Source organism: Pseudochaenichthys georgianus, unplaced genomic scaffold, assembly GCF_902827115.2.
Source record: "Pseudochaenichthys georgianus unplaced genomic scaffold, fPseGeo1.2 scaffold_526_arrow_ctg1, whole genome shotgun sequence".
Lineage (NCBI taxonomy): Eukaryota > Metazoa > Chordata > Actinopteri > Perciformes > Channichthyidae > Pseudochaenichthys > Pseudochaenichthys georgianus.
Window position 1 is genome coordinate 15,518 of NW_027263087.1, and position 11,983 is coordinate 27,500.

Below are 11,983 nucleotides of genomic sequence, written 5' to 3' on the forward strand. Positions count from 1 at the left end.
CACATACATTATATATGGGTTTTACTTTCAAATAAGCACCTCTTAGGTAAATGTAAAACATGACTATTTAAAGCCAGTGGATGAAAGAACCACACCTTGTTTTTGGGTCAGATCCTTTATTCAGTTTTAGACAATTAAACATCCAGTTAAAACTCCATTAAGGTAAATATGACAACAATAGTGACACACATATTATAACTATCACCACATTTCAACCATAATGTAAAATATTTATTAAAAGCAAAACGTAATAAATGTGTCTTTTTATATATTTTTCCTCATAAACATATAATAGCACACAACAACAATTCAAATGAAGATTACAGGTTTCACACTTTAAGAGGATAAATGTATGCATTATATCAATAACTACTACAACAAGTCCATATCATAAAGTAATTCAGATGTTCACAGAGGCAAATGTTACATTTAGAGTCACCCCTTTTCCTCAATTTCAGTTAGTAATCTGTTAGTAGTTTAGTTTCTCCCCTCTTCAGGTTGTGATTTCTATATTTGAACTAGAGCCATTCAATAAACCCAGAGAGCAGATACATATTAGAGAAGAGTGAGCTTGTTGCAGTAAATATACAATGGGTTTATATAGCGCAGATGAATTGAAACTTTTCATTGTCAGCCTTTTTGTACCACTTTCCATCTCTCTCCATGACTGCACCCATGCCACACTCCTCCAGTTCGTCTGTGGCCCAGTTATCATAGCAGACCATACGATCAATGACCCAGAACCACAGATCCAGAGTGCAGGTGTAGCGCATTCCCAGCCAGACGAACTCAGTGGCGGCCATCTTGGCTCTCTTTTCGACCCATCTCTGCTGGTGACGGTCAGTGATGGAGACCAGGTCATGGTGCTTCTCTCTGCAGTAAGTCAGGGCCTCATCCCAAGTCTTCTTCTCTTTGATCAGGATCACTTTGTCTGTCATTGAAATGGATATTTGTTTTAGTTAGGGTAACCATTTATTGCTGAAAAACTCAACTGTAATAATATAGAACCTTTCTTACAATAATCCTTATGTGTTTTAAATGAATAAAAGTCCCCACAAAAAAGAAGTAAATAAGACACAAATGGAATAAAAACCAATGGTTAGGAAATATAAGGCCTGAAATGACGCGGCACCTTATGTAAAAGCCAGGTTAAGAATATGCGTCTTAAGGACAAAAACATGACTAAATGATATTCAAACATTAAGTAGTAAACATATTAAATTCACAGTCTATCGTAAGATGAAGCACAGAATCCAGATCGGTAATTCTGTGTATATTAAACATAATTTCACAACTAAAGGACATTCAACATGAATGTAAAAATATATAACTGAAGACATGAAATAAGAATACTTTACTTATAGACTTTTGAAAAACTCACCGTCATAGCAGTAGAAGGGTTTTTCATATGTGCATTCGTCGGAGTTCCATTTTCCATTTGGCGTAGTCATAGCACAAGTCTTTTTGGCTACATCTTCAAATGAGTCTGGATCCCAGTGTCTGAAAGAGAAATTCTTCCCATCTGACCAACTCCAGATCTCTCTGAACAGGCCGATCCACGAGGCAGAAGAGCCATGCTGGTTCTTGACCTCATTGATGTGTTTGATTCCACTGATCAGGTCAGTGTGATGTGTTCTGCAGTAGCTCTGAGCCTGAAGCCACTTCATTGGTTTATCAATTACAACGTATTTCTGTGGCCCTGTTTCTGTGAGAATGAAAAGACACATTTTACAAGTTTTTAAATATTTGTCTCTTATTTAAATCATGTTAAAAACATATATATATATATATATATATATATATATATAAATACCATCTCCCTTAAGTTTCAGATTGATGAAAGTGTTTGGTAATAATAATGTAGATTGCATTAATTTAAAAAAGGCCTGTACTTTACCATTACAATATATTCAAACAAGTAGAATTGTATCATCAAAGTTACCAATAATGTTATGTGAAAAGTAACATTTTCTTTCATTAAATGTAACTCTACAACATGAGTTATCTGTCAACTATTGTTACACAGTATGATATCATTTATATGGCGTTAATAGTGACATATACTCACCATTGTAGCAGATAAACCTTTTAGGGGTCTTAGAACAACGGTCATCGTACCATTCTTGGGAGGGTGTAATCGCCACACAGTTCTCAGGATTGTCATCTCCATTGTTCGGCTCATTTGGAACCCATTCTGGCGCACATCCTGGATTACATTCAGTAGGATAGTACTTCTCCCCCGGCAGAGACCAGTGCCACTCTTTGATATCTCTTTCATTGATGCTCCTCAGTCCAATCCAGGCGTCTGTAGTCCGTGAAGAGTTAGTCAGTCTCTCCACGTCTCTCATGTCAGACACTGTGGCCAGGTCAGTGAAATGCTGTCTGCAGTAACTCCGGGCTTCCTCCCAGGTCTTTGCCTCTTCAATGAAGTGGTACTCATAGAGGTGACATGTGGAGAAGGAACACTGACCTAAAAACAGAGATAATTCTGCAGTGATGGAGCTGACAGTATGACAAGCAGTGGCGGTTCTAGACCAATTTGACTGGGGGGGCCACTGGGGGGCCAGTTTTTTTCTGAGGGGGGCACAATAAATTCAGGACGAAAAAGAGAACTAGACAGTATGAAGTAATTGCGCATAAGAAAACAATGCAATACAGTTATTGGTATTTGTTTCAGTACACTTATTTATTTCAGATAGATCTTATAGTTATTACTGTTAGCTTCAGCTTAAGTTATAGTGCAATGTTTGCACTAACACCATATTTATCTAAAAATAAAGACAATGAACAGTTGCATCTCTACTTTGCATAAGGGTGTCTGCAAAATCTCACATTACAGCATCAAAATCCTGAGTACCAGAAAATATACATTTAAAAAAAACTTTTCATTTTTAGGGGGGCCACAGGGGGGTCAGAGGTCAGTGTTAGGGGGGCACTGGCCCCCCTAGAACCGCCCCTGATGACAAGCATCTGATCATTAAATCAAACTCATGAGTACTAGAATCACCCCCACCTCTTACATCGCCCGCTTCCTCTTAACGGGGTCTGAGTTCACTTATTCCACTTTTTATTGTTATGAGCAGTTTCATGACTCCAGATGTGATTTAATTTAGAATCCACTTACCCATCAGAAGGAGCACGAACAGACTCCACTGCATCTTTGCTCTGATAGATGAAACAACAAATGAGGGAGCAAATCTGTAGCGGAAAAATGCAAATGTTGAGCATCAACAGCACGAACAAGCTCACATTGTGACATTTCTTTTTTTAGCACATGAAAATATCTAATTTGAATAAAACACAAATAATGTGATGCATCAAACTTCAACAGTAACACCTTAACAATAGAGTGCAATACAATGATGACATTGTTTTGTCTTTGTCTGGAGTTTATAATATTTATATTCTGCTGGTTCGATAATAATCTTTTATTATTTTGTTTATTCACCTTTCAATGTTCTGCTACTATCAAATACCCTTGTTTCAGGAGTGGGTTAGACTTTATGGCAGGGGTGGGGAACCTTCGGCCCCCGGGCCGTATACGGTCCGCGAGACAATTTGATACGGCCCTCGAGATAACTCACGCAAAAAAGAAAAACAATTAAGAAATCTAGACCGCAAAAGAATTAAACAAGCGAGTGCCTGTTTTTCCTGGCCAAGGTCAGGGTACCTGAACACAACACGAGCCTAACGTGTCATCAGGTGCTATATGTCTCGTCTGACAGGGGTTTAGAGCTGCCGGAGAGCACCAGGACGTCGCTCCGGGCTGGGACATCACAAATGTCAGTACCCACAAGGAGCCGTACACATGCCGCAGTTTTTTGCGTGGCTGTGTCTTTAGATGAAAGCCCAGTGGCGATCTGTTCATCTGTCATACTGATCATAAAATCAATAATTTTGTTGTTATTAGCATCTGGTTAGCTAGCTATGCTAACGGATAGGAAACTAAATTGCACACATCTTGTGTCCATATATTTCTGTTTGGGTGGTCATGCCACAATCGTGCGCATGCATGAGCGAGTCATGGGTAAGATATCTGGATTAAGAGGTTGCTTTTCTTTGCACAGCATGAAAGAAAGGCCAAATGAATGGGCTGTGATTTTAGTATTTTTAAGCAGAGGTCAATAATTTGTACGGCCCTCGGAGGATGTTGAAAAAATTGAAATGGCCCTTGAGAGGAAAAAGGTTCCCCACCCCTGCTTTATGGGCTATTTAACCAGAATGGGAAATAAAACATTGAGAATAATGAATAATTCAGTTTCCCATTGTTTCTTTTATAAGCACATCTTTAGAGTTTGCATTATTTTCTTTGTGTGACGGGGAACTATCCCTATTAAAAAATAAATGTTGGTGTAATTTAACTGAGAATCAGATGGCTGTGTATACACATAGCAATACAAATGTAAGATGAACCATTCAGGTTATTTTATTAAACATGAACGTATTTGGGAACAGGCTGCATACCTGATTTCATGGTTAGTCTGACAAATAAATAAGACTAATTCCCATCTGATAACTAAAATATGTGAAATATATGTTGAGGAAAATATTGCACTCTGCACACACAATAAACATGATATGAAAGTGACTGAACAGAATCACACTTACTTGTCCTGGGTCGTCCTGTCAGCTGCTTCTCTCTCCGTCTCTCTCGATGTGCTGGTGAAGACTCAGATATCCACGAGGTCGCTGCTCTCTTTGAGCCACCTTTGGACAAACATTTGAATATTGAAATTCACCGGCAATATTTCTATTATGGTTGAGACAGGATCCATTGTTGCTAAGAATATCCTTTACGTGATGTAACCGCAAACACACACTGCCCTGTTGAATTTCTAACTAATGAGAGAAAGTTGTCCGGCCAAAATATCAACTAATAATATGAATTATATTTATATATCCATTATAATGTCTCTATATTTCTAATTGTTTCAGAGGACTTTATCTGAAACGATTAGTTATTACTGACAAATTCTACAATTTGTACAAAGACAGTGATAACAAACATTTAATTAACAGTTTATATAGCAACAAGATAAAGGGTTATTAAAATATTGAATATATACATGTAACATATAGGGATTTTGGACACATTCTATGTGCACAAGTTTTACTAAATGTTCTTAGACCTTCACATGGTCGGTTTAAATTTGTGTATCTATACATGAACAAAAGGCCGATAAGTATTAAAGTACTGTAAGCGCTGAAAACCCTTGTCCTGATATCAGCAGGGAGTTCGTTGCACCAATTTGGAGTGAGGATAGCAAACAGTCATGTTTCTGTAGACGGGTTCCTGCGTCCCACTCACACTGGGGAAGGAGCGAGCTGATTGGTCGATGCAGAGTGAAGCGCAGGTGCATGAGTGTTTGGCTTAAACTTGTATTGTGTGTAGGCATGGGCACTTCTATGGGGGGCAAACAGGGGCCTGTGACGCGGAGCTTGGACCCCCTTTGGCCCGACTCCAAAATAATAAATCTATGATAATGCAATTAATGTAAAATAAAAAGTTACTGTGCTTTTTTTCAGTAATATAATTTAATAAGTAAGTTACTGGAACAAATGTTGTAACTCAAACAAATCCCAACAAATATTAAGAAATACAATAAAAACTAAGTTTTTCATAAATAATGTACCTCAGACTTCTTTTATTCTTCTCTATCTTGGGCCAAAGTTACTAAAAATATAAAATAAAATAGTAACAAAGTAATTGACACAAACTCTGTTACTGTTTTATATCAAACACCAATAATGGTATTTTAAGTTTTTTCATGCGACATGACATTAGGCATGGGCGGTTTTCAGGGGGGCCAACAGGTGCCAGTGCCCCTGTGACTCAGAGCTTGGTGTGATGGAAACTTCGGAAGTAATGGAGACACATGAGTTATCTGTCAACTATTGTTACACAGTATAATATAATTGATATAGCGTTAATAGTGACATATAATCACCATTGTAGCAGATACATTTAAGTCTACCAGTTACCACACAGTTCTCAGGATCGTCAGTCACCTGCATTGTTCGGCTCAGTTGAATGTCATTCTGGCTTACATTCTGTATGATTGTGTTTTTTGTGGAAATTGTTAGCCTGTCACTAACAATTAGGGGCCGGTGTGAGAGCCATGTTGTGTCATGTTTGGGAAAATATGATCCCGTTTCATTGAGATATGCCCATGATGGTAATGGATGTGTTGATGTTAGTCCTGTCAATTGATTAAAAAAGCTTGAAAAATTGTTAATGTAATGTTTGTCTGTTGCCCACAGGACATACAAAAATAAGAGTTCACTTGTTTTATTACAATTTTAACGTATGAATCAAAGGACAGCTAGTTTGTTAAAATAATTTGTTGCTGCTCTCTGGTGGATACACTTTGTATTTATCTGAATCACTAATACATCCAAAGCACATATTTCTGATCACATTGAAAAGTTTGGAACCGCCTGCCACTAAAGCTTTGTTTGGGCAGTAATACATTGCCTAGACCAGGGGTTTTCAAAGTGTGGGAAGGTGAGCCTCCCCTCAGAGAACATAAGAACAGCCGACCCCCCTCCACCCTCCCAATTGTTATTGCTATTATCATTATTATTGTTGCTGCTATAATACAGGGGTTATTACTAGTTAAATCAAAGTGGTTACTTTTTTTTGGCTGGGCAGTGTAGTTTTACACACCGTCTTATTTGACTTTCTCAGGACTTAAAACAGTTTTTTGGGGGCAGACCCCCACAAAGAAAAAAAAATATTTACACACTATCATTTTAACAGTTTTTTATGCTCATCGAGTCATCCGTGAGCAGAGCATCAAGTTGGCATGGCTATTACAGCTGAATGCGGCTATTACCATGTTGTTCAGCAAAACACCTCACAAACTGATTAAGATCCAAAGCTTTAGTGCGTTTTGATTCAATGCTGAGTACAGCCAAACTTGACAGTCTCTTCTCTGTCATTGTAGACCGCAAATACCTCATTCCTTCCGTGTACTTGGGTCCAAATGCGCAGTCCCGTTCAGGGCCGGGGGAGGGGTTACAAGGCGGCTCGCGTCTTGTGCTGCATTCACTTGCACTCGGACATTAGGGATTTTCTCTCATAAATGTCCGATGAGCCACAACTTTTATTTCAAAACAAAGCTGACGTTTTCTGCCAGATGCTGTCTCCTCTTTCACTTAAGGTAACTTCACTAAAAATTGATCAATGTTGCCGCACGCATAAAGTTAGCTGAAGTTAACTAGCTAGATTTCACTGTTTCTCGTTATTTCTTTTCTCACGCTGCGCCTCCCCTGAAGCTCTCTGGCGCCCCCCAGGGGAGGCGCGCCTCACACTTTGAAAACCGCTGGTTTAGACCATTATGTCTATATTTTGTATTGGTCCTTTTATGCTTTCAGGTCATAGGAGGTTGAGGAGTTAGCAAAAAAGGTTATTTTTTTAACACAGAGAACAAAACTCTGTACAATCATTCAATCAGACTGGCTTGGTAAAGAGGGAAAGTACAACAGTTATATAATGTATTTAAAATCACAAGTCTTTGGTCGAAGAAACTGGAAGCTAGGCATTCAAATGTGTACAGATTTGAAAAGGAACAGGTTCTTGTGTCAATGTCAAGTGAACAATAACAATCTATGATAATTAAATTAATGTAAAATACTAAGTTACTTTGCTTTTTTTAAGTAATGTAATTTAATAAGTAAGTTACTGAAACAAATATTGTGACTAAAACAATTACCAATAGGTATCAATAAATCAAATAAAACCTAAATAATGTATTTATTATCCCAAACTTATTTTATTCTTCTGTATGTTGGGCCAAAGTAACTAAAACAATAAAATGATAATAAAGTCATTGACACAAACTCTGTTACTTAAAGGTGGGGTATGTCATTTTGGAGAAACTGGCTAGAATTTGAAAATACACAACCGGAAAAAATCTGCCACTTCCTCACAGAGCCCCTCCTCCAACACACACGAACGCGCACATGACCAATGAGGGCACGAGATCAGTTTGTGCCCAGATGGAAGGCTGACAGGCAGGTAGGCCATCCAGTTACTTTAGCCGGGCCGGCTCAAATGATTGGTCGTGCTTTTTACAGCGCCACGGCTTCCACAGATGACATTTTTTAATGTATTTATTGTGAAAGCATTTAATGTATTCATTGCTATCGGGATATTAAGAGCATTCCATGGAATATAACGAAAAGTGTTTCTGAATTAAATTACATACCCCACCTTTAATAATACACCAATAATGGTATTTTATGCTTTTTCATGCGCCATGACTTTCAACAAAACATTTTAAATCTCCTTCTTCCTGCATTAAATGTGCCTCTCATAAAATGATTGGCCCCATCACGGCCCCGCCAGTAAAATTAGTCTAGAACCACCACTGCAGCTACTTCTATTCTGACTGCCTCAATGTATTGGTTGTTGCAGGGCCGGCCCTAGACATTTTGGTGCCCTAGACGAGATTATGATTTGGTGCCCCGCCCCCTCCCCCCTCCAAGCAATACACAATAGAATATATAAAGAATAAATAAAAAATCTCTACAAAAGACCAATTTAATAGTAAAAAAGTAATTGACACACTTTATTAAGCTTTATATGGAAAATCAGCACTTTTGAAACAGGAAGTGAAATAGAGGGATATGAGGCATGGATAGAATGGGTGATCTGTTTGGTATTTTGAGCACTTTTTATTTATTTGTATATATCTGAGACCTATGCTATTGCCTACAAATAGCATGCTAGGTGACCTTAAAAAGATAACTAGACCAACAAAAATATCTCCATCAATTTGAAAGTTTATACAATTATAAACCCATACATTATATATATGTGTTTTACTTTCAAATAAGCACCTCTTATGTAAATGTAAACATAACTATTTAAAGCCAATGGATGAAAGAACCACACCTTGTTTTTGGGTCAGATCCTTTATTCAGTTTTAGACATTTAAACATCCAGTTAAAACTCCACAAAGGTAAATATGACAAAAATAGTGATACACATATTATAACCATCACCACATTTCAACCATAACGAAAAATATTTTATGAAAAGCAAAACATAATAGATTTGTCTTTTTATATATTTTTCCTCATAAACATATAATAGGACACAACAACAATTCAAATGAAGATTACAGGTTTCACACTTTAAGAGGATAAATGTATGCATTAAATCAATAACTACTACAACAAGTCCATATCATAAAGTAATTCAGATGTTCACAGAGGCAAATATATGTTAACTTTAGTGTTGCCCCTTTTGCTCAATTTCAGTTAGTAATCTGTTAGTAGTTTAGTTTCTCCCCTCTTCAGGCTGTGATTTCTATATTTGAACTAGAGCCATTCAATAAACCCAGAGAGCAGATACATATTAGAGAAGAGTGAGCTTGTTGCAGTAAATATACAATGGGTTTATATAGCGCAGATGAATTGAAACTTTTCATTGTCAGCCTTTTTGTACCACTTTCCATCTCTCTTCATGACTCCAGCCATGCCACACTCCTCCAGTTCGTCTGTGGCCCAGTTGTGATAGCAGACCATACGATTAATGACCCAGAACCACAGATCCAGAGTGCAGGTGTAGTGCATTCCCAGCCAGACGAACTCAGTGTCGGCCATCTTGGCTCTCTCTTGGACCCATCTCTGCTGGTGACGGTCAGTGATGGAGACCAGGTCATGGTGCTTCTCTCTGCAGTAAGTCAGGGCCTCATCCCAAGTCTTACTCTCTTTGATCAGGATCACTTTGTCTGTCATTGAAATGGATATTTGTTTTAGTTAGGGTAACCATTTATTGCTGAAAAACTCAACTGTAATAATATAGAACCTTTCTTACAATAATCCTTGTGTGTTTTAAATGAATAAAAGTCCCCACAAAAAAGAAGTAAATAAGACACAAATGGAATAAAAACCAATGGTATGGAAATATAAGGCCTGAAATGACGTGACACCTTATGTAAAAGCCAGGTTAAGAATATGCGTCTTAAGGACAAAAACATGACTAAATGATATTCAAACTTTAAGTAGTAAACATATTAAATTCACAGTCTATCGTAAGATGAAGCACAGAATCCAGATCGGTAATTTTGTGTATATTAAACATAATTTCACAACTAAAGGACATTCAACATGAATGTAAAAATATATAACTGAAGACATGAAATAAGAATACTTTACTTATAGACTTTTCCAAAACTCACCGTCATAGCAGTAGAAGGGTTTTTCATATGTGCATTCGTCGGAGTTCCATGTTCCATTTGGCGTAGTCGTAGCACAAGTCTTTTTGGCTTCATCTTCAAATGAGTCCGGATCCCAGTGTCTGAAAGAGAAATTCTTCCCATCTGACCAACTCCAGATCTCTCTGAACAGGCCGATCCACGAGGCAGAAGAGCCATGCTGGTTCTTGACCTCATTGATGTGTGTGATTCCACTGATCAGGTCAGTGTGATGTGTTCTGCAGTAGCTCTGAGCCTGAAGCCACTTCATTGGTTTATCAATTACAACATATGTCTGTGGCCCTGTTGCTGTGAGAAAGAAAAGACACATTTTACAAGTTTTTAAATATTTTTCTCTTATTTAAATCATGTTAAAAAAAGATAAAATAAATATGAATACCATCTCCCTTAAGTTTCAGATTGATGAAAGTGTTTGGTAATAATGTAGATTGCATTAATTTAAAAAAGGCCTGTACTTTACCATTACAATATATTCAAACAAGTAGAATTGTATCATCAAAGTTACCAATAATGTTATGTGAAAAGTAACATTTTCTTTCATTAAATGTAACTCTACAACATGAGTTATCTGTCAACTATTGTTACACAGTATGATATCATTTATATGGCGTTAATAGTGACAGATACTCACCATGGTAGCAGATAAACCTTTTAGGGGTCTTAGAACAATGGTCATCGTACCATTTTTGGGAGGGTGTAATCGCCACACAGTTCTCAGGATTGTCATCTCCATTGTTCGGCTCATTTGGACCCCATTCTGGCGCACATTCTGTAGGATAGTACTTCTCCCCCGGCAGAGACCAGTGCCACTCTTTAATCATTTTTTCATTGATGCTCCTCAGTCCAATCCAGGCGTCTGTAGTCTGTGAAGAGTTAGTCAGTCTCTCCACATCTCTCATGTCAGACACCGTGGCCAGGGCAGTGAAATGCTGTCTGCAGTAACCCCGGGCTTCCTCCCAGGTCTTTGCCTCTTGAATGAAGTGGTACTCATAGAGGTGACATGTGGAGAAGGAACACTGACCTGAAAACAGAGACAATGCTGCAGTGATGGAGCTGACAGTATAACAAGCACCTGATCATTACATCAAACTCATGAGTCCTAGAATCACCCCACCTCTTACATCGCCCCTTATTCCACTTTTTATTGTTATGAGCAGCTTCATGACTCCAGATGTGATTTAATTTAGAATCCACTTACCCATCAGAAGGAGCACGAACAGACTCCACTGCATCTTTGCTCTGTTAGATGAAACCAATATTGTTAGTGTGCAGTGATCGTTTACAAATCTTATGAATGATGTCAGTTACATTTACATTATTTAAAAAACCTAATGTTTCAGTCAAATGACCACAAACACAGACTGCACCTCTCCCTTCAGTGCAGCAGTTTAATGAGGAAGTTCATGTTAAGGAAATGCAAATTCTGAGCAGCACCAGCAGTAACAGGCACACACCACCAGGCTGTCAGGAGGCTGAACTCTCTCCCCCCTCCCACCTCCCCCCTCTCTCTCCCCCCTACACACACACACACACACGAACACACACACACACACACACACACACACACACACACACACACACACACACACACACACACACACACACACACACACACACACACACACACACAATCCAGCAGTAACAGACACACACCACCAGGCTGTCAGGAGGCTGAACTCTCTCCCCCCCTCCCACCTCTCCCCTCTCTCCCCTCTATCCCCCCCCTAACACACACACACACACACACACACACACAC

General features: G+C 38.4%; 1 protein-coding gene across 1 annotated transcript in view; it reads right to left on the reverse strand.

The window, feature by feature from the left end:
• Positions 1-308: 308 nt before the first annotated feature.
• LOC117443057 (macrophage mannose receptor 1-like) overlaps positions 309-11,983 on the reverse strand; it is an 11,872-nt gene continuing 197 nt past the window's right edge. Inside the window, exons 2-11 of the mRNA XM_034078993.2 lie at positions 11,425-11,465; positions 10,858-11,247; positions 10,191-10,514; positions 9,408-9,740; positions 4,609-4,707; positions 3,724-3,766; positions 3,125-3,198; positions 2,069-2,470; positions 1,382-1,705; positions 309-931 (exon numbers count right to left, since the gene is read on the reverse strand). Of these exons, the coding sequence (XP_033934884.2) occupies positions 597-931; positions 1,382-1,705; positions 2,069-2,470; positions 3,125-3,198; positions 3,724-3,766; positions 4,609-4,707; positions 9,408-9,740; positions 10,191-10,514; positions 10,858-11,247; positions 11,425-11,458 (2,358 nt within the window). The 5' untranslated portion in view covers positions 11,459-11,465 and the 3' untranslated portion in view covers positions 309-596. The remainder of the gene's footprint in view (positions 932-1,381; positions 1,706-2,068; positions 2,471-3,124; positions 3,199-3,723; positions 3,767-4,608; positions 4,708-9,407; positions 9,741-10,190; positions 10,515-10,857; positions 11,248-11,424; positions 11,466-11,983) is intronic.